At 41.8% G+C, this 21,761-nt stretch overlaps 1 protein-coding gene across 1 annotated transcript in view; it reads left to right on the forward strand.

Annotated features, from left to right (window-relative positions):
* Positions 1-4,514: 4,514 nt before the first annotated feature.
* Positions 4,515-21,761, forward strand: part of LOC136886431 (multiple epidermal growth factor-like domains protein 10) — an 86,250-nt gene continuing 69,003 nt past the window's right edge. The window contains exon 1 of the mRNA XM_067159209.2: positions 4,515-4,650. Within this exon, the coding sequence (XP_067015310.2) occupies positions 4,559-4,650 (92 nt within the window). The 5' untranslated portion in view covers positions 4,515-4,558. The remainder of the gene's footprint in view (positions 4,651-21,761) is intronic.

A 21,761-nucleotide genomic window follows, 5' to 3' on the forward strand; every position in this document is an offset into this window, starting at 1 on the left:
GTTCAATAATTACAACAATAGCAATGCTCACAAACTTAGTGGCAGAAAAATCCATTTCCTTCGGATATGTTCCTTAATCGTTACTTTATTTTTTTATATTCCCCAGAAACAAACTAAAATTTCCAGAATGCATCTCCAAGTTATTCGCTTGATTAAAGTTACTTCAAATGCGGTTTCACTGAATTTAATAATTAAATTAATTTAAATGATTTGACGAAATATTAACGAACAACAAATTTTATCTCCGCGGACTCTGGTTTCTTCACAAATTTCTACGCAGCTGCGATGTGAGTTCAATATTGCGATGTTATGTCCAGCTATATATATCCTGTCTCGTGATATCACGCTTAAAAATCTAATCTAGTCCTAACCGTTATTAACACTTGGATATCCTAATAATCTACGCACAAACCAAACAACTCGCCATATAATTACGATGTCATATCTCGTCACTACCATTATGAATTTTGCACACCCCTCACAGACAAACCGATCATCACGACCATCGCTCTATATTTTGGACAACCCTGAAATTGGGTTACTCTGTTCCTTATACTCAAAGTTCGTGATTTCAAATGTTCATTACGTCCCCAATTACAATATTTCACAATACTTAGATCTTTACCGGCTATGAATTTCAACTAAATCCAGCAATTTAACGTTTTCCCTGGCCGAGAATTACAGTACAATCTCAATTCCACACGTCCCGTTACATCCCCGCTGTCAGCTGAGGCTCTCACCCCCCAGTTCGCTTGGCAGTTACACGAAACACCTGTTTTATTCACAGTTGACTGTCTTCTCAAAATGCTCTCTTTAAACTCTGCCGACAAATTTAAACAAATACGATATTCTAACCAACAAAATGCACAGATTATGCTTCAAGATACCCACACTAATTATACGCGTCGCCAATTTATACCGCTATGGATTTCTATGAATTTCTTTCCATTCTCAACATTATGAAATATTCCTCGGGCTATCATGTCCCGGCTTCAAATGACAGGACTCTAACCTGATTCGCACATCTCATCTCAACTCATATAAAACATTCCTCGGGCTTCCGTGTCCCGGCTTCAATGACAGGTCCAACCTGATTCACAAATCTCATATCAACAAACTAACCTCTGTTTCCCAGCTCCACAATTATCATCGACAAAGAACTGGAATAAAGTCCTTACTAGAAATCCCGACGTCTAATATCGCACAATGCATTAATCATGAATAACTTCGCATAAATGATATCGTGTTTAATAACTTGATTTTTACGAGAAATGACTGAAACATTCTACTAGATCTTTTATTGTCAGTCAGACACAGTTTAAAATGGGCATTAAAAAAAACGTTTCTCTCCGTGACTAAATTCATCACCCTAGGTTCTCACCCGACAGCGCGCTTCCACTCGATTGAAAATGAGTGACCATGGATTATTATTATTAACGTCAAATTGCAGACAGAAGAATTTTACGTCGAATGAACATCTTAATTTGACATCACAAAATATAGGCAGTACACTCACACGGATGACGATCTACATTGGACGTGATATCACTTCGGAACCCTATTCAATAACTTTTACAACATTATACGGCCCTCGCAAGACTTCAAAATTTTATCCAAGTGGAAAATAAAACAAATGACTCTTTTAGTCGTACTCTCACATTTACAAAACTTAGTGGGGGTGACCACTGCGTCGTATATCCCCATTCAAATACAAGAAATCACGAGACAAGATATAAGAGGTAGTAAGATGGAAAGTCACCTACCTCATGTCACGCCAGTATTCGTCATAGGGCTCACCTGCGACCCTGGCATTTTATTTAGCCATTTTTACATTCATGGCTTCACAATTCATTGTTAATTTTCTTCAGGTTTCCTGGAATAAAGCATTAAAAAAAAGAAAATACCCTTCACTTGTTTGTTGAGTGCACACGATGGACTATAGTTATATACGCACACGAATTACTTAATCACATTAGAATTTATTCAGTACGTTGACCGTCCTATCTGGTACAATTATTTCACTCAAGAAAACTATCTCCTCATGGAGCCAAGACTTAGCCGCAATGGCTAAAATCTGCAGTTGAACTCAGTCTACTTTCGTTGGTTTGATTTCGCAGAGCAGCTCAACAATTTTTCGTCCGCTTTGTATCACAAATGCCGGAGAAGGAGGCTTCGCCATGGCGTCCCTTCATATTTATAGCAGTTACCCCCTCTCTTCGGATCTCTCCCTTTGCCGCCAAGAAAATTTCTATAAAATTTCTGACTTACCTAAACTGTAATTTCAAGAGTTTTGAAAGTGACTACATGCTTGCTACACTTCTGGCGGTAGTGTTCACGGACATTTAAAATTTTTACGGGTTCGATTTGTGAGATGATTGACCTCCTTTGATAGGCACTATATTTTTTTGACTTGGCGTGGTCACGCCATGTACACGCGCTTTGAAATAGTTCATAAAAATGACTTGAGATTCTTCCGCCGTCGACACGTGTGGTTGACGTCACGTACCTCAGAGCGTGGGACCGAAGGTAATCACCCCCTCGTCACGTGTCAAATCCATGCTATCAAGAATCCAACTTTTAGTTTAATTGTTACATTATGCATAATGTTCTTAGGGCACAAAGGTCATGGGTTCAATATATATGTTTATTATTTATTGGTAGTCGTCCAATAGTTACAGGCTGGGTACAAGATACCCCTGTTTAATTGTTATAAGTTGCGCCTCGATGGCAAGTGATTGTAAAGCATTGTATTGCCTTTAATAGGCTTGAAAAATTGAGAGCGGGTCAGCTCTTTATGGTGTTTTGAAAGGTGCCTCTAGGAGGCTTGACATTACTAGGTGGGAGCAAGTGCTCCATGTAATGAGGGGTTTTCTGCCCTTTGGTAATTTGTGGTTGTGAGCTGAGGGCTCAGGAATTATAAACTTGGGGCTCGAAGCCCAGAATTTGGAAAGATCCCTTAACTTGTGCTTTCGTTTGTAAAGTTATAATTGTACCTGATTTTTCATTGTTATTTCACCTAGTGAAAATTTGTTAAATCTTGTTGTCCATTGAAAATATAACCTTTATTGAAATTTTAATTCTTCTTTCGGACTTGTAGTTAGACCCATTCCAGCCCGCACCTTCTTTCACCTCTGCATTCCACGTATAACTCCGTAACAACAACAATAATAATAATAATAATAATAATAATAATAATAATAATAATAATAATTTTATTGATTTTAAGTTCCTCTAACACCTTTTACTATTTTCGGAGACACGAGGTGCCGGAATGTTGTCCTACATGAGTTCTTTTACATGCCAATAAATGTACTGACGCTGTGAGCATGCATCTGGGAGATAGTGGGTTCGAATTCGACTATCGGCAGCCCTGAAGTTGGTTTTTCGTGGTTTCCCATTTTCACACCAGGGGCTGTACCTTAACTAAGGCCACGGCCGCATCCTTCCAACTTCTAGGCATTTCCTATCCCATCGTCACCATAAGACCTATCTGTGTCGGTGCGACGTAAAACAACTAGCAAAAAAAATAATGTACTGACGTATTTGGACAGTAGCGGCGATTGGGAATTAGAAGTGGGGGGGGGGGCAAAAAATATACAGACGACAAAAAGTAGCCGAGTTTAGGGATATAGCGGGGGGGGGGGTTTGTACAGACCAAAACTAAAAAAAAAAGCTACAAAATGGTAAGTTTTCGATGCTCTCTGAGCGAATTTCGACAGAGGGGTAAAGGTTGATAGTTTACTAACTTAAGTGCGGCAATAATACGGTAGTTTCTTTGAGATTTTGATTCAATACTATACAACAAAACTTTCACGAAAGAAAAAATATTACACAATTAAATAGAAGTACAGCGTGATTATAAAATTAAAATTTCATTTAATATTTGACTACTCTCTAAGAAACCAACAGACAATATTAAAGAGACTGCCAGACTGACGAATGCACACGGCAAGCAAGTGAATCATACCTCAGTGTCCACGACCTTGGCAAAAAAATACCCCTGTTACCCTTCTTCATAGCATTTGCGAAGTCTCCTCCACTTGCTTTGGCGCTATACAAATCGGTTAGCCGCGACAAACGACATTTTGTGCGTATTTTCGATAATAATTTTGTTAATAATTCAAAATTTGCACAAATTGTTTTTTTTAATAATTCCTATAATTTCTAGTTTCAGCCGGCTAAATTGGAATAAAAATGTAATGCTTTCTCTACAAGTCGCCACTACTATATTTGGACACCTTCAAATGCCATCGGACTGAGCTGGCCAATTTGGGCATTCGACTCAGCCGGGCAGGTTTTGTCTTGAAGTAAGTGATGGTCGTTATCACTGCAACGAATCTTTAGTTATCTAAGGATGCGCGTGCAAGCGGTGATATTCCCAAGGTCTTCCTAGTGCAGTACACTGATCTTTAACATCCGAGATCACTTCTGAGTAATGAAACAAGAGGGAATCCCCCGTCTAGGCCTAAGCACATGTCCTCTTTGAACGAGGAAACTTTATGAGTAGTCTGCCCCACGCTCATGATTTTTGTTTGCGTTCAGTTGCAGTCCATCAGCGATGGCGAACTCTTCGCTCTTGTTTCTCGTGTGCTGTGTTATGTGTTTGTCCGCAGTGCTGGGCGATAAGACTGTGTGCACCAGGAAAATGCCGTGAGTACCACTTGCTCCTAAATCGGTTTTCACATATTTACATTAATTTGGAAGCAAGGAAACATAACCTCCAGAAATTTTGCACGAAACTTCGCATTTTACAATACAGTAACTGTACAGGTCCGACTATATGATGTAGTGGTTAGTGTGATTATTTACCATCCCCGAAGGCTCGGGTTCGATTCCTAGCTATGCCATGAAATTTGAAACGTGATACGAGGGCTGGAATGGGTCCACTCACCCTCGATAGGTCAACTGAGTAGAGAGGGGTTCGATTCCCACCTCAGCCATCCTCGAAGTGGTTTTCCGTGGTTTCCCACTTTTCCTCCAGGCAAATCAGCAGCAAGATTATGTACAATAATTCACAAAAACCTAACATGTTGCAAACATTAAAATTGGCATTTGTAATCTCCTTTAAAATAAAAAAAATACAAATTTTTGTTTCCAGAAAATCCAATTAAGGGGTGAGGGCGGGAGGGTGAAAATATGTTAGGAAGGAGTTGAATTCTTGATATGAGGATACATATACCTCAGAAAATTAAGATGTTACAGACGTTAAAACTGAGGTACTGGGTTTCCTCCCCAGTTGTATCCCCCGACCCAAAGTCGCACACTCCAAGACACTGCCCGTGAGGCGGTAGAGGTGAGATCCCTCGCTGAGTCCGAGAGAAAAACCAACCCTGGAGGGTAAACGGATTAAGAAAGAAAGAAAATAAATGACCGGGCGAGTTGGCCGTCCGCGTAGAGGCGCGTGGCTGTGAAGCTTGCATCCGGGAGATAGTAGGTTCGAATCCCACTATCGGCAGCCCTGAAGATGGTTTTCCGTGGTTTCCCATTTTCACACCAGGCAAATGCTGGGGCTGTACCTTAATTAATGCCACGGCCGCTTCCTTCCAACTCCTAGGCCTTTCCTATCCCCTGGTCGCCATAAGACCTATCTGTGTCGGTGCGACGTAAAGCCCCTAGCAAAAAAAAAAAAAAAAAAAAAGAAAGAAAGAAAATAAATGTACAATTTATAGAGTAACTTCCACTTTTCTTGTGATAGTGTGTGTCCAACTCTTGTGTATCATTTCTATACGGGGTCGGGACTGAAGTGAGGCGAATCTTCGTAGCGAGTTTTTACGACAGGATTCTCTTCCTGATGTCAAAGTCATCAGAGGAGTTAATGAGATGAAATGAATGGCATGATATGTGATAGTAGGAAGGGAGAGAGTGAAACTCTACTCCTGTCCAACAGCACGCAACGGTTCTGTTCAAGACTTAACGTCTCCATCCGACGGACGAATCACTATAATATGCCCTCATTCAATATGAGCGCTGAGGAGAGATTTGGAATTGAATCCAGGCTATTGGCACGCAATCTAGAGGACTTTGATTGGTATTAACGTGTGATTAAAAATAGTTTTGGAGAGGTGATCGATCTAACTAATGATTTTTTTAATTTCCATTTTGTTGCTTGTAGGGCAATTGCGGTGACTGAAGGATGATACGACCTAAAAAAATATTGGACTCGGCCATGGAGGGTAAGATAAGTAGACGAAGACCAAGGCGACGATGGTTATACTTTGTTTGTAATTATTTTATGATAAGACGTGTGGAACTGAACGAGGACACAGAGTTAGGGTAATCGCAAATAAGAGGATTGTGGAGGCGCGTACTTAATTCTCGGAGGCTCGCAGACTGAACGCTGAAAGTCAGCACAATCTACAATGAAGATAGCGTCGGCGTTCAGGTAAAGGTGACTAAGTCCATTTTTTACGAATTTGAGTTAAATGTACTACTGGGGTAAAGAAAACACGTTCTACACGGTGGCATGGTCGTTATTTTAATAGAATGAACCATTTTGAGGGTACGGGTACCCTACCCTCAAATGTGGAGTCCATTTTTGAAGATTGACGTCCAGGCAAAAGTGACTAAGTGGACTTCACTTAATATGTAACATAGTAGAAGGTAAGGTAAGGGTTATACTGCCCGAAGGCAGGTCCGAACCTCCGCAGAGGTGTTCCTAAGCCGGAGTTTACGTGCGGTAGGGTGGCCAGTTCCTTTCCGCTCCTCCAATCCCTTACCCCCCACCAACAGCGCGTGGCAACCCATCCAACTTCTGACCACGCCCAATGTTGCTTAACTTCGGAGATCTCACGGGATCCGGTGTTTCAACACGGCTACGGCCGTTAACATAGTAGAAGGCATTGCAAAAAGAACTAGCCCAAAACGTGCGATAGCCTCGCAGCAATATAGAATCATGTATGTATGTTTAGTCCTCAGCCCGAAAGCTGGTTGGATCCTCAACAGCTCCGCCATCAGCTGTCATAGATTGCTTAGGCATCACTGAAGAGGCGTACTAGGGAAATGAGGAGTGAGGTAGTTTCCCGTTGCTTTCCTCACCGAGCCAGAAGTTGCTATTGCATACCAGTCTGCCAAGCCCACTGAAATGCATGCACCAACCGACCCTATGAACAATATTTTCACACCATTCATAGCAGGGACTGGCTGCAGAAGGAATGGCATTACTAGCATCACTCATACCTCAGTCACTTTCATTTTGTCAAAGCGAAGGATAAAGCTGAGACAGATCAATGAAAGTAACAAGATTGATCTAGCCCATACCAGAAGACATAGTGCACTGTAAACACTAGGTCCCGCCAGCAAAAGCAATATAGAATCATATATCACTGATTTCTTAAAACACGCATACAGTATCTCAAAACTATGTTTTTGGACTTAGTAACTTCTGCCAGAACACCGACGATATATGATCTATACGTATGTAAACGATATAATGCCACACAAAAACATCGGCGACGATGGGACAGGAAAGGGCTAGGACTGGGAAGGAAGCGACAGCGACCTCAAATAGGTACCTTCAGGAATTTGGTTCGAAACTTTCTGATTTAAGAATAGAGTAGAATACAGTTTATAAATTAACTTGGACTTTTTTGCGATTAATATGACGGTGATAAGTTTCAAAATTAGTTTTGAGAAGGTAGTCGATCCAACTAATGTAATTTTCATGATTTTGCTTGTGGATGGCAAATGGGGGGTGATGAGCTACCTAGGAGAATAATGGACTCAGCCATGGAGGTGAAAATGCCTGCTGTGAAAATGGGAACCCACTGATAACCACCTTCAGAGCTATCAATGACAGAGTTCGAACCCATCATTACCCGAGTGCATATAAAAAAGTTGTAACATTACACTTATGGTCTATGTGTGAGTTGATATGCACTCTGTCTCTTCTGCTACCGCTCATGCTCATTAGACAGCCTTACTGCCGAGGGATTGTTAATTGTTCAAATGAAATAATAATGTTTTGGAATGAAAAATGAAAATCCATAGCCTGTTTCCAGTCATTCGACCGGGTTAGGAATGAAATGAATGAAGCCCCCATCTATTGGCGAGGATTACAATTATGCCGACTGCCGGAGCCTGTCGCAGCACAAATCTCACATGGAGTGACCGGGTTTTGAACCACGGAACCCAGTGGTGAGACGCCGTTGCGCTGCCGCCTGAGCCACGGCGGCTCTGTTTTGGGGGTGTTGTTACTTAATTGTACAAAACTTAACCCACCAATGTTAGATACATTATTTAGCATATCCCTATATAAATGTAGTATATATATATATATATATATATATATATATGTAGTAAATGTAGTATAGTATGTATGTATTATAGCCTATATATACCGTGTGCGCCTCTCTAGTGTAGTTAGCTGCCACCCCCGGAGGCCCGGGATCGATTTCCGGCTCTGCCACGAAATTTGAAACGTCGTACGAGGGCTCGAACGGGGTCCACTCAGCCTCAGGAGGTCAAATGAGTCATTACCTCAGTCATCCTAGAAGTGGTTTTCCGTGGTTTTCCACTTCTCCTCCAGGTAAATGCCGGGATGGTTCCTAACATAAAGCGGCTTCTTTCCCTCTTCCTTGTCTAACCCTTCCAACCTTCCCATCCCCCCAATTATGTCTGTCATTCACAGCGATATTCAGAAAATGGGAAGGTTTCAACTTTTGAAATTGGTACCAGTTATAAATAGTTAATAATTAATTTAATGTTATTTGGTTTACGTCCTACTAACTACTTTTACGGTCTTCGGAGACGCCGAGGTGCCGTAATTTAGTCCCGCAGGAGTTCTTTCACGTGCTAGTAAATCTACCGACACGAGGCTGTCGTATTTGAGCACCTTCAAGTACCACCGGACTGAGCCAGGATCGAACCTGCCAAGTTGGGGTTAGAAGGTCAGCGCCTTAACCGTCTGAGCCACTCAGCCCGGCATTATAAATAGTAGAGCTAAGAAAGTCCCACAGCCACGGAGGGTCTGCCTTCCGAGGTCATTTACCCCGGCGAAGGCCATTGACCCTATGACGTCATGACCACGTGACCATGACGTCACGATCACGTGCTATTGTTTGTAAACAAAGCTACGTGCTTGTTTGACCACTGTCAAGATGACAGCTGCCATCTTTAAACAACAGAGCATCGCTAACCTCAGTGCTGCCATCTTGACGGGGCTAAACCTCATGGCTGCTACCTTATGGCGCGGAAATTAAAAATCCACGTGCTTTTTTGACAGCTGCCATCTTTAACCACGTGGGCGCGGAATTTTAAACATCGCTAACTTCAGTGCTGGCATCCTGACAGACCCTAACCTCATTGCTGCCACCTTATGCACGTGGTGGGCGGCAACTTGAAATCCACGTGCTTTTTTCACAGCTGCCATCTTTAACTACGTGGGCATCGAATTTAAACAGGCTAACCTGAGTAAATGTTAATGCTTTATTGAATTCGAGGGAGTAGAGGGGCTTAAATATGTAGTCCTCTTTTCTCTATCTCCCCTTCCAGAAACTAGCGGATGGAGAGATGTGTTCTCTCCCTAGAGGTCTACCGCCTCGGTAGTCCTCTACCAAAAAATATTGCCCGGCTAAGAAGCTAGGCACGGCTACTTCTCTTCCGAGAGGTGGTTTTCCGCCCTTGGGGCGGTAGACGTAGGATCCCTCGCTGAGTCCGAGGGAAAAACCAACCCTGGAGGGTAAACGGATTAAGAAAGAAATTAAGAAAAGGGAGAATGGAACTCAAGAAATATATATGTAGTGTCCGTTGAAGAATATGTGAAACTAGATAGCGATCACTCTTTTCTGAGCCTCTCAACTGTGAGCGCTGATGTGCTCATGTCGTCTCTTATATTAGTACGGAAATCCGTGACCTTATTATCTTATCCGCTTGGTTCGCAGATTATATATTGTTAATCTATTTTTGCCATTTTCAGATAGTAACGTTGAAGTAAAAGATCAACGCTGAGCAGAGAACATCTCTTGTGGATTGTCCTGCAGATGCATAAAGTAAACGAGTAAGAAACGATTTATTCATGCTTTGTAGATATGATTATGATGTGCCACAAAAGGCTTCCATTTCGATTTATATTTCATCAGCAAGATACAAGTTCATTCAGAATATTTCTCCAGTTTGTCAATGCCCTTGGCTGTAGTTTTAGCATGTTAACTTTCCGGCTCGTTGTCCTTGGTTACATTCGCAGCTGTGTGACGAATTTAAGATTAGTTTCAGTTAGTTAGCACTGGGAATACAATTGAGAAGAGAAATGAGTTAATATAAGTTGCATTCTAGAGATGGATTTCCATGATTTCTCCTCGCCAAATCAAGCGTATACTGGGATAGTTATAGCAGTACCTGACTCACCCCGCCTTACAAGGGGAGGCCACAGCTATGAGATAACCGACTTTGTTCAAACTTCCAGAGGTTCATCTATGTACAACAATAAACAGATACGTGTCGGAGAGTTTGTGCCATTAGAGCCTTTTTAGCGAGAAAATTGCACTTTAAATTTAGCAGCCGTTATACCTGTTCTCAATTTGCGTGTGGGGGTCAGCAGCACAGTTGGTCTCGTGGTTGACGAACCTGGCCTCCACGCGGGTTGAAGGTTGATTTTGTGAACTTCGACAAATAAAAGGTTTGTTTGCATCTATCGGAAATCCCATAAACAAACTCCGTGGCAGGAGGGTCAGAAACACTTCTCGCGAACCCTCGTAGAGTTAGACATATCGTAAGAACTGGACGACGCACTTAAAAATAAACTCAATCCTTTGTTTTTCTGTTAAAGCTTAGTTTTTCTCGTTATTCATTTTGATTAATGTTTTGCTAGCCGGGGGCCTGATTAAACTCCTTCGCGGCCGAGATGTGGCCTTAAGATCGCATTTTGGAGAGTCCTGTTATAGACTAACAGGAATGATATGGGCTTTTGGTAAGGTACCTAATTCTTCTTACCGAGCGAGTTGGCCGTGCGGTTAGAGGCGCGCAGCTGTGAGCTTGCATTCGGGAGATAATGGGTTCGAACCCCAGCACTGAAGATGGTTTCCCATGGTTTCCTTTTTCCACACCAGGCAAATACTGCGGCTGAACTTTAGTTAAGGCCACAGCCGCTTCATTCTCACTCCTAGACCTTTCTTATCCCATCGTCGCCGTAAGACCTATGCCGATGCGACGTAAAGCAACTTGTAAACTAATTCTTCTTCCCGGCTTTCTTCCCAGTCTATTATGGTCGACATTTGATATGAATTTGGAACAGTTGTGCGGTCGGATGCCCTTCCTAGCGCCAACCGTCTGTGGAGGAACGTATTCACTATTGTGTGTTTCTGTGGTGGTTACTAGTGCGGTGTGTTTTTTGTGTACGAAAAGAAGTGTATTAACACGAACGCAATTATCTAGTCCTCGAACCAGGAGAATAACCATACGCATTTAAAATCCTCGGCCCAGTCGGGAATCGGACCTGGGGCCCTCGGAACCTCAGACCAGTACACTGACTATTCATCCAAGGAGTCAGACGGGTAAAGTACCTAATGAATGGACAAAAACAGTAATTGCAGGATGGATGATATGAAGGGAGGCATAAGAAACTCACGAAGATACAAGAATGGACACAGTATTGTTTGTTGATGAAATCACAATAACGGCATTGATTTTGCGTCCCACTAAGTACTTCTTTACGGATTTCGGAGATGCCAAGGTGTCAGAATTGTGTCTCTCAGGAGTTCGTTTACATAACCGGCACCAGTAAATCTTCTGACACAAAGGTGACGTATTTAAACATCGTTTAATACCACCGGAATCAGTGAGAATCGAACCTGTCTAGGCGGGCTCTGAAGGCCACCGCTCTACCGTCTGAGCTACTCATCCCAAAAACCACACCAAACCAAACCCCATGGCACTACAGCCCTTGAAGGGCCTTAGCCTGCCAAGTGACCGCTGCTCAGCCCGAAGGCCTGCAGATTACGAGGTGTCGTGTGGTCAGCACGACGAATCTTCTCGGCCGTTATTCCTAGCTTCCTAGACCGGGGCCGCTGTCTCACCGTCAGATAGCTCCTCAATTCTAATCACGTAGGCTGAGTGGACTCCGAACCAGCCCTCAGGTCCAGGTAAAAATGCCTGATCTGGCCGAGAATCGAACCCGGGGCCTCCGGGTAAGAGGCAGGCACGCTACCCCTACACCACGGGGCCGGCAGCTACTCATCCCGGCTTGATGAAATTGTGATTTGAAGAAAGGATGTGAGAGAATTACAAGAATAGCCTGGTGGAGTAAATGAGAAGTTGGAAGATTGGAGTATTAGAAACTGTATGAAGAAAAGAAAGATAAATGTGATAACAAGAGAAGAAGAGGGATGAGGAATAGAAATTGGAGATAAATATACTGTATTAAAACATGAAGAGCTTCAACTGCTTAGAAAGTGAAATAACGGTGAATTCAGTATTAAATATGGGAATAAAGTAGATCAGGTAATAGTTTAAATAGATAAATAAATAGTCCGCCTCTGTGGTGTAGTGGTTAGTGTGATTAGCTGCCACCTCCGGAGGTCCAGGTTCGATTCCCGGCTCTGCCACGAAATTTGAAAAGTGGTACGAGGGCTGGAACGGGGTCCACTCAGCCTCGGGAGGTCAACTGAGTAGAGGTGGTTCGATTCCCACCTCAGCCATCCTGGAAGTGGTTTTCCGTGGTTTCCCACTTCTCCTCCAGGCAAATGCCGGGATGGTACCTAATTCAAGGCCACGGCCGGTTCCTTCCCTCTTCCTTGTCTATCCCTTCCAATCTTCCCATCCCTCCACAAGGCCCCTGTTCAGCATAGCAGGTGAGGCCGCCTGGGCGAGGTACTGGTCATCCTCCCCAGTTGTATCCCCCGACCCAGAGTCTGAAGCTCCAGGACACTGTCCTTGAGGCGGTAGAGGTGGGATCCCTCGCTGAGTCCGACGGGAAAACCAACCCTGGAGGGTAAGCAGATTAAGAAAGAAAGAAAGAAAGGTAAATAAATAAACAAGTAAATAAATATATGTATATCTAGCCCTGTCGACCTCCATGGTGTACAATAGTGGTTAGTGGTTTTCCGTGGTTTCCCAGTTCTCCTCTAGACACTAGGTACTAACTTATGGCCACAGCTGCGTCCTTGTCTATCCCTTCCAATCTTCCCAAGGCCGCTGTTCAGCATAACAGGTGAGGCCGCCTGGACGAGGTACTGGTCCTTCTCCCCAATTGTATCCCCCGACCTAAAGTCGCACGCTCCAGGACACTGTCCTTGAGGCGGTCGAGGTGGAATCCCTCGCTGAGTCCGTGGGAAAAAACCAACCCTGGGGGGTAAACGGATTAAGAAAAATAAATAAATACATCTCTATATACAACCTGCGACAATAAAGTTCGGTGAATAGTCATATACTATCAACATAGACGAACAATGCACAACAGTGATCTTACTGTCCTTCGAAATAGTCCCCTTCCATAACTATGCACTGCTGAGATCGGCGATACACGTCCTGGAAACCTTGCAAGAAGGCTTCCTTTGGGATGGTATTCAAAAGCCTCGTCACGTTTCGTTGGACACACGGATTCACAGTTAATCTGCAGTTCATCCGCTATCATGGCACAGTTAATCGCCGATCGTTCGTGATTAATGTCCTCACCTTCTCAATGTTCCGCTACGGGGGTTGTCAGAAACACTTTCCCGACCTTCTCGAAAACGGGCGAACCACTCGTAGACACACTTCAATGACAGTACTTGATCTTCATAAACACGAACCAGCATCGCATGCGTTTCTTTCGGTGTCTTGCCAAGCTTAAAACAAATCTGTACATTGATTTTTTGGTCGTTCATGGTCCTGTTCGCAGTTCAGCACCAACGTACTAACCACGCACTTTGTCAAACAGGTCTTACACGGCACACACCCGATGCTCAACTGAACAACGTTGGGAGCAGGTGGTCAAAACCTGCTGCTACACAGGTGCAGCGTTGCGTGCCGCCAGTGTTGCCGGATCGACCGTTCTGGCTTCATTCACCGAACTTTATTGTCACAGGATGTATATAATAACATGTCCTGACAGACTGATTCATCATCGCCGAGCCAAAACTACTGGACATAAAGAAATGAAATTTTGGGGATACATTTATATCAGAGTGTATGATAGGATTTTTTGATATTCCGTCACTAAGGGAGTGAAAAGGGGGATTGAATTGTTTGTTTGAGTATATCTACTGTTTATCACAAAAACTTACCAGTTTACAGACGTAAAAATTGGTATTTGAAATCTCCTTTAAAAATAAAGAAACGCGGTTTTTTCTGAAAATCCCATTAAAGGGGATCAAAAAGATAAAAGCGGGGTTAAATACCTTTTATGAGGATACTTATATCTCAAAAACTGAAGATGTTACAGACATGAAAAATAAAGTAACACGCATTTCTTGTTTTGGGAAAATCCAGTTATGGAGTGTGAACAGGAGCGACAAGAGAGTTGTATTTAAAAAAAAAGACCATATCTACAGTACCGGTATATCTCAGAAACTTAACATGTTACTGGCGTGAAAATTGGTATTTGGAATCTCCTGTAAAAGTAAAGAAACACAGACAATTTGTTTTCGGAAAATCAACTTAAGGGAACTGAAAAAGGCGGTGAATGTTTAAAATGAGCATATAAAGGCCTACAGTATTTCTCAAAAACTTAACATGTTACAGACGTGAAAATTGGTATATTAATCTCTTTTAAAACTCAAGAAACATGTATTTTTGTTTTCAGAAAAACCACTTAAGACGGGGGGGGGGGGGTAAAAGTACTGAAAGGGGGTTGAATTCTTTTTATTAGGATACTGATATCTCGGAAACTGAAGATGTTACAGACATGAAATTGGTATTTGGTGTCTCCTTTACAATAAAGAAATACGTATTTTTCTTCGGAAAATCTACTTAAGGGAGGGGGTGAAAGAATGAAAAATTAGTTGAATTCTTTGTATGAGGATACTTATATCTGAAAAACTAAAGATGTTACAGACGTGAAAATTGGTATTTGGAATCCCCTTTAAAAATAAAGAAACACGTCTTCTTTTGTTGTCGAAAAATCCACTTAAAGGGGTAAAATAATTGAAAAATTAGTTGAATTATTTGTATGAGGATACCTATATCTAAAGGAAAACTAAAGATGTTACAGACGTGAACATTGGTATTTGAAATCTTCTTTAAAAATAAAGAAACGCGTACTTTTTTTTGTTTTAGAAAAATCGACTTAAGGGAGTGGGAGTGAAAATTAGTAAAGATACTTAAAACAAAGACAAAGACACCTCCGTACAGGCCATGAAGGCCTTTGGAGGAGTGGAAGGTAAAGGCTTCCACCATTGTTAACCGCGCCTTAACCGCGGCACGTGGTGGGGTAGAGTGGTTAGCTCTACGCCCGGCCGCCTTTGCCCCCAGGAAGTAACCTGGTACTCATTTTTGGTGTAGGCTGAGTGAACCTCAGGGCCATATGCACTTCCGGAAGTGGAAATCTCGTTTCTTAAATTTTACGACTTCCTGACGGGGATTCGAACCCACGTCCTTCCGGGCGAATCGAGGACGCCTTTACTGCCTCGGCCGGGCAGCCCCTTTATGAGGATACTTATATCTCAAAAACTGAAGGTGTTACAGACGTAAACGTTGGTATTTTGAATTTCCTTTAAAAAAGAAATAAGTACAGTATATTTTGTTTTCGGGAAGTCCACTTAAGGGGGGAGGCGGTTAGAAAGAAGTGAAGAAGTTGAATTCTAGTATTGGGAATCTCCTTTAAAAATAAAGAAACGCGCATTTTTTGTTTTCGGAAAATCCACTTAAGGGGCTGAAAAGAATTGTAAAAACGGGTGAATTTTTAAATTGAGTACCGATATATCTACAGTATATGTAAAAAACTTAACATGTTACAGACAAGAAACTTCAAATCTGGAAAGTCCTTTAAAAATCAGGAACATACTTTTTGTTTCGAAAAAGGCACTTAACGGGGGTGAAAAGAAGTGAAAAAAGAATTGAATTATTTTGATGAGGATACGTATATCTCAAAAACTGAAGATGTTACAGACGTAAAAATTGGTGTTTGAAATCTCCTTTTAAAATAAAGAAACGAGTATTTTTTGCTTTCGGAAATTCCACTTAGGTGGGGGAAGGACTGATAAAGGGGTTAAGTTCTTTTTATGGCGATACTTATATCTCAAAAACTGAAGATGATACAGACGTGAAAATTTGTATTTGGAATTTCCTTTTAAAATAAAGAAACATTATTTTTTCGACTTGAGTGAAGACTGTTTCTCACATGTACAGTTCTATGTCGCATGGTCATCCTAGTCTCAAAAGGTAATACCACAAACGTGGTTTACAAAGAGTTCATGGTTTTTTTTTTTTTGCTAGGGGCTTTACGTCGCACCGACACAGATAGGTCTTATGGCGACGATGGGATAGGAAAGGCCTAGGAGTTGGAAGGAAGCGGCCGTGGCCTTAATTAAGGTACAGCCCCAGCATTTGCCTGGTGTGAAAATGGGAAACCACGGAAAACCATTTTCAGGGCTGCCGATAGTGGGATTCGAACCTACTATCTCCCGGATGCAAGCTCACAGCCGCGCGCCTCTACGCGCACGGCCAACTCGCCCGGTAGTTCATGGGGTAAGTGAAACTCAATTTTTATATGAGTTTTTATACTTTAGGGATTTTCAGATAATGTCTTAGTATAATACTGAGGGATGATCACTTGTATCCAATTACGAAATCCACGCGAGCGAAGTCCCGGGTAATTGCTAGTATATAAATAAAAAATGAATAAGAAATTACAGGCGTTTATCTCCACATTCCTATTGTTCTCGCGGCCACTTTCACTGTTTCCTTCTCGAGGTTGAACAGTACTAAAGACTTGTTTTCGCTCCGGCAAATTGCTAAGAATGCTGTACATCAAGAGGTACTGAAATAATTTCAAGCACTGAAATTATACTATCGATCATTGTTTCGGTGACTGCTGAGAGATAAGCCAGTGACACTGGCCCTTTAACGATGAACACATTCCACTAGTGAACAGATAAAGGTTGTTTAGGAATGAACTGGACCGATGAAGCTGTGAGCAGTGATGGAAAAGTAGAAAATAAAAGTAATTGGGACGAATTACAGTTACCTGAGAAATGGAATGGAATGGCGTATGGCTTTTAGTGCCGAGTGTCCGAGGACATGTTCGGCTCGCCAGGTGCAGGTCTTTTGATTTGATGCCCGTAGGCTACCTGCGCGTCGTGATGAGGATGAAGTGATGATAAAGACGACACATACACCCAGCCCCCGTGCCAGCGAAATTAGACAATGATGGTTAAAATTCCCCACCCTGCCTGGAATCGAACTCGGGACCCCTGTGACCAAAGACCAGTACGCTAACCATTTAGCCATGGAGCCGGACTACCTGAGAAATATTTTACCCGGTTTCAAGTTAAATTACTTTTTCAACAAGCAATCAGTAAAATTATAATTAATCACAGTTACAAATACGTCACTGAACGCCAGTCTTCAGGATACCACTGACATTAATGAAGGGTGGTGGCTAAAACGATCATAGTCCAGTTTTGGTGAAAAATGAGTGTGCAGTGCCATCTTCTGCCTTAATTCATACAGAATACATATATGATTCTGTTCAACACAGAAAGTTCATAGTCACTCAGCTATTGATGAGGAAAGATATTAAGTAACGGGTAATAGTGATCAAAGTCCGCGCGCTAACGAGCAACAACCGATCAGGGTCCATATGCCTCGCCTTTCCTCTCCTCCATTACAGCTGCTCAGTTCACGCAGAACATAACCTACGGCCTACCTAGTACATAGTTCACAAGAAGAACCTTTTCGATAGTGTCAATGTTGTTCTCCCAATATGCGGATATTCGTATATGGAGGGTGATAAAGGTATCAGTCTTGTTAACACGAAGTCTTACAATGAAACACCAGACGACTGCAGGGATGTGTTTAGAAGCAGTAGAACGAAACCTTCGCATTTCGAAGTACAGTAGTAAACTGTGGTACTGAAGTCAACTTTCATAGCTGGACAGAGTTTTTGTCACAGTTGTACAAACCAAAACTCCCTAGATGCAAACGAAACCAATTAGAATAGTAAAATTGACAAACATCAGCCATTGTTTATTTTACATAAAAGCAGTGGCGGGCACTGAACTTTGTATTAACATTTTCCAATTATTCCTTAGAACGCTTTTTATAATGTTTAAAAAACTGCGAACATCTAAGTCAAGCCAAGTACAGCTGTCTCTACAATCCACTCGCACTACCGCAGTTCAGCTTCTCCGGCGAGCTGGGTTTCCTTGCTGGAGCGATAGAGAGCTACCTCCAGCGAAATTTAAACCGCTTGAGTGACGCATGCACTTGAAGCTTCCTCAAGGCGGAGCTGTGGTCCCTCCCCCGACAGCAATTTACGGCGACAGGCCAGCTAGCTTAGGTAAGGAGTGTTAATTTTAATACTTGACACTCGAAGTCTTCAGCGCCACACACTAGATACTGCAAGAAAAATATCAACATCTTAACAGTATAGCTACTTGCACATCGTCTTGCTAATAAAAATAGAGCCAGTATATGAAATCAATTGTAATATAGATGAATATATTTTAGTCTTGGGTTTCGGCATGTATACAGTTTTTTCGAGTAATTCATTGATGGCACGTATAGAATATGTGTTCCGATAGCCGCAGAAAGATATTTAGGTTGCCCAGCATGAACACAGAGTTAAGCGCGAATGGTTGTCTGTGATAGTGGTATATAGTGAATTTTTGTAGTGTTCCTCTTGGATTATAGGTGAAGGTTTCGCGAGTTCTGTAGCATTCTTAATGAATATAACGTGTGTTATACGTCGTGACAAATATTTTCCCTCGTTTGTCGTTGATGCACGTACACTCAGAATGCGAGTGACACTATAAAACTTCAACGACGGTAAAATACCCGTTCAATTTTGCTGATTAGTTTAGATTAGGCTCTTTAAGTAAAAAACAAATAGTTAGTCCCAGAACCATGACTGTTCTATCACGAAGCGTCACCGGATGAAACTGCAAGTACGTTGTTTAGAATCTGCTGTAGATTAAGTTATGATGGTGTAGTGTCATTGCCGTGAATATCAATTAGGAAGTATGTGCGAGCGTTTGGTTGAAAATATTCTTGAAAGATCTTTCTCAGGTAGACCTTTCCACGAAAAATGCAGCCTTATAAATTGGTAATGTTGACTTTAACAGCGTGTAGTGGGGCTACGATTTTTTTTTTAATTTGCAGCTGGGGTAATGAATATTTTCACCGCACGCCACTGCATAAAAGTACTTATTTTAGAAGTTACAATAAAGCTGTTGTGGTTTCAAAGAAGAAGACAAAAAAACTGCGGGTCCCACACAACTAAAAAAAAGTTTGTACAATGGACCATCGCCTATAAAATCTGCAAAGTTGAAGGTCTTACTACACCTAAAACAGTTTTTGATCAATCCCGATACTCGAGCGTTCCACCAAGCGTTAATTCCAGACAATATTCCAAACGAAGATGAAAGTGACTTCGAGTTTGCAGACGATCCTCTCGTAGATGACGGCGCCTAACTGGCAAGACAGATCAACGTCCTGTATTTGTCCTTATAAAAAAAAATTTTCATTTCACTGTACATGTAGGCCTACTTTATTTTTCTGTACATCATGTGTAATAAAACAAGTTGCTCTAGGTAATGGGTTTAATTATACATTTTCTCTCACTAATTTATAGTAACATAATCGACTTGAAACCTTAAAATTGAAATTCTAGACAATTAGCAAAATGTGAGTCTGATTTTAGCCGTCACCCTTGATTTGTTTCACATGGGAATGAAATGTTAATTAAGTTTGCAAGGAATGATATATTATTTCAGTTTTATTTAATTATTTTTCATAGATACATTAAGTGGCTATTATCACTAAGTGAGACTAAACATGATCCAGTTCCTTGAAACTTTCGAAAAGATTGCTTCTGAACAAAACTTGCATTTCACACTCATGTTCTCATTATTTTGAGGGCCAATTAATTCAAATAGGGGAATCTAAATTCCTTTACCCCTTCGCCGTCACATGTTTATTCTGGTTCTATTATCGACGAGGTGCAAACTCACAAAGTTGCAGTGCACGGTTATTTAAATTTCATCCAGTAACCACAACAAGCTGCGAGTAAATGAACGAGTGCGCGTCCTATCCTTTGCGTTATCCCTTGGCGTGACGTGACGCAGGGGCGCAACGAATGTGGTACCTGCCAAATCAAAATTCAGGCCCATCAAATACAGTAAAATGTAAAAACCCATGAATGACAACTAATGTAAATTCAATCACAGCAGATAGAATTGTAATATTTCGTCAAGTTATATAGACCAAGAGATTATTCGTTATCGTAAGATTATTAAAAGATAATGTTTAATAGGTTTTATCTGACTTCCTCCGTGGTTCAATGGCTAAGCTGCTGAACTGCCAACTATGCACCACTGAGGTGTTTTAATTTAACTTTATTTAACTTTAATTGATTTCATTTTCAGTAATTACAGACCTATAGGATTAATCTGTAAGCGATATAAGAATTTAATTGATTACAACACACAAAATATATGAACAAATTTAAATCAAAACCTCTCCAAATAAAGTTTGAAAATTATCACACCGCACAACTAGATAAGCCTATTATTCATTTGGCACAGAGAGAGCAAAATTTGTGCGTAATACGATCTCAGAGAAGATCTAAATATACAACCGTTAGTACAGAAGATACAGAAAGCAAGACTGAGATGGTTCGGACATGTAGAAAGAATGGGAAAGGAACGGGTAGCAAGGAGGGAATTGGAAAGAGAAGTTAAGGGAAAGAGACCAGTTGGAAGACCGGGAAGAAGGTGTATGGATCAGATTTGGAACGACATTAGAGAAGCTGGATTGAATGTGGCGGAAGTAATGGAGCAGGAAAAGTGGAAGAACAGAAAGGAAGTGGAAGGAGGCTTGTTAACCACACCCGGGAGACTGGAGTGGGACATTGATGATGATGATGATGATGATGACGATCTCAGGTGAACTACACATCAAGAAAGTATCATTTCCACACAAAATATGATATTTTGGTCTCAATCTCCAAAGTTGTAATTATTTTTTAAATATTTCCGTGCAGGTTCTTCTTGAGGAGTGTGTCGCGGTGTGCGAGAGACGGCATTGTTTACAGCTGTGCTACACTCATTACTAGGGCTCGGATGTTTAAGACCTAAAAATAGCCCAAATAAGCAAGCAAATATGACCTCAAAGGTGACGAAATATGACCTCAAAAGTGACGAAATATGACGTAAAAATTACAAAATATGACCCGAAAGTGATTAATCTAAATATGGCCATTTTAAAATCTATATACACTGACTGACAGAGCAAATGCAACACCAAGAAGGAGTGGCTCGAAAGGGATGAAAGTTGGGGAAAAGACAGAGACGGCACGGACGAATAATTGATGTTTATTTCAAACCGATATGCAGGTTACACAATGCGCACGGCATCGACTCAGTAGGATGTAGGACCACCGCGAGCGGCGATGCACGCAGAAACACGTCGAGGTACAGAGTCAATAAGAGTGCGGATGGTGTCCTGAGGGATGGTTCTCCATTCTCTGTCAACCATTTGCCACAGTTGGTCGTCCGTACGAGGCTGGGGCAGAGTTTGCAAACGGCGTTCAATGAGATCCCACACGTGTTCGATTGGTGATAGATCCGGAGAGTACGCTGGCCACGGAAGCATCTGTACACCTCGTAGAGCCTGTTGGGAGATGCGAGCAG

The sequence above is a fragment of the Anabrus simplex genome, chromosome 1, assembly GCF_040414725.1.
Source record: "Anabrus simplex isolate iqAnaSimp1 chromosome 1, ASM4041472v1, whole genome shotgun sequence".
Taxonomy (NCBI): Eukaryota; Metazoa; Arthropoda; class Insecta; order Orthoptera; family Tettigoniidae; genus Anabrus; species Anabrus simplex.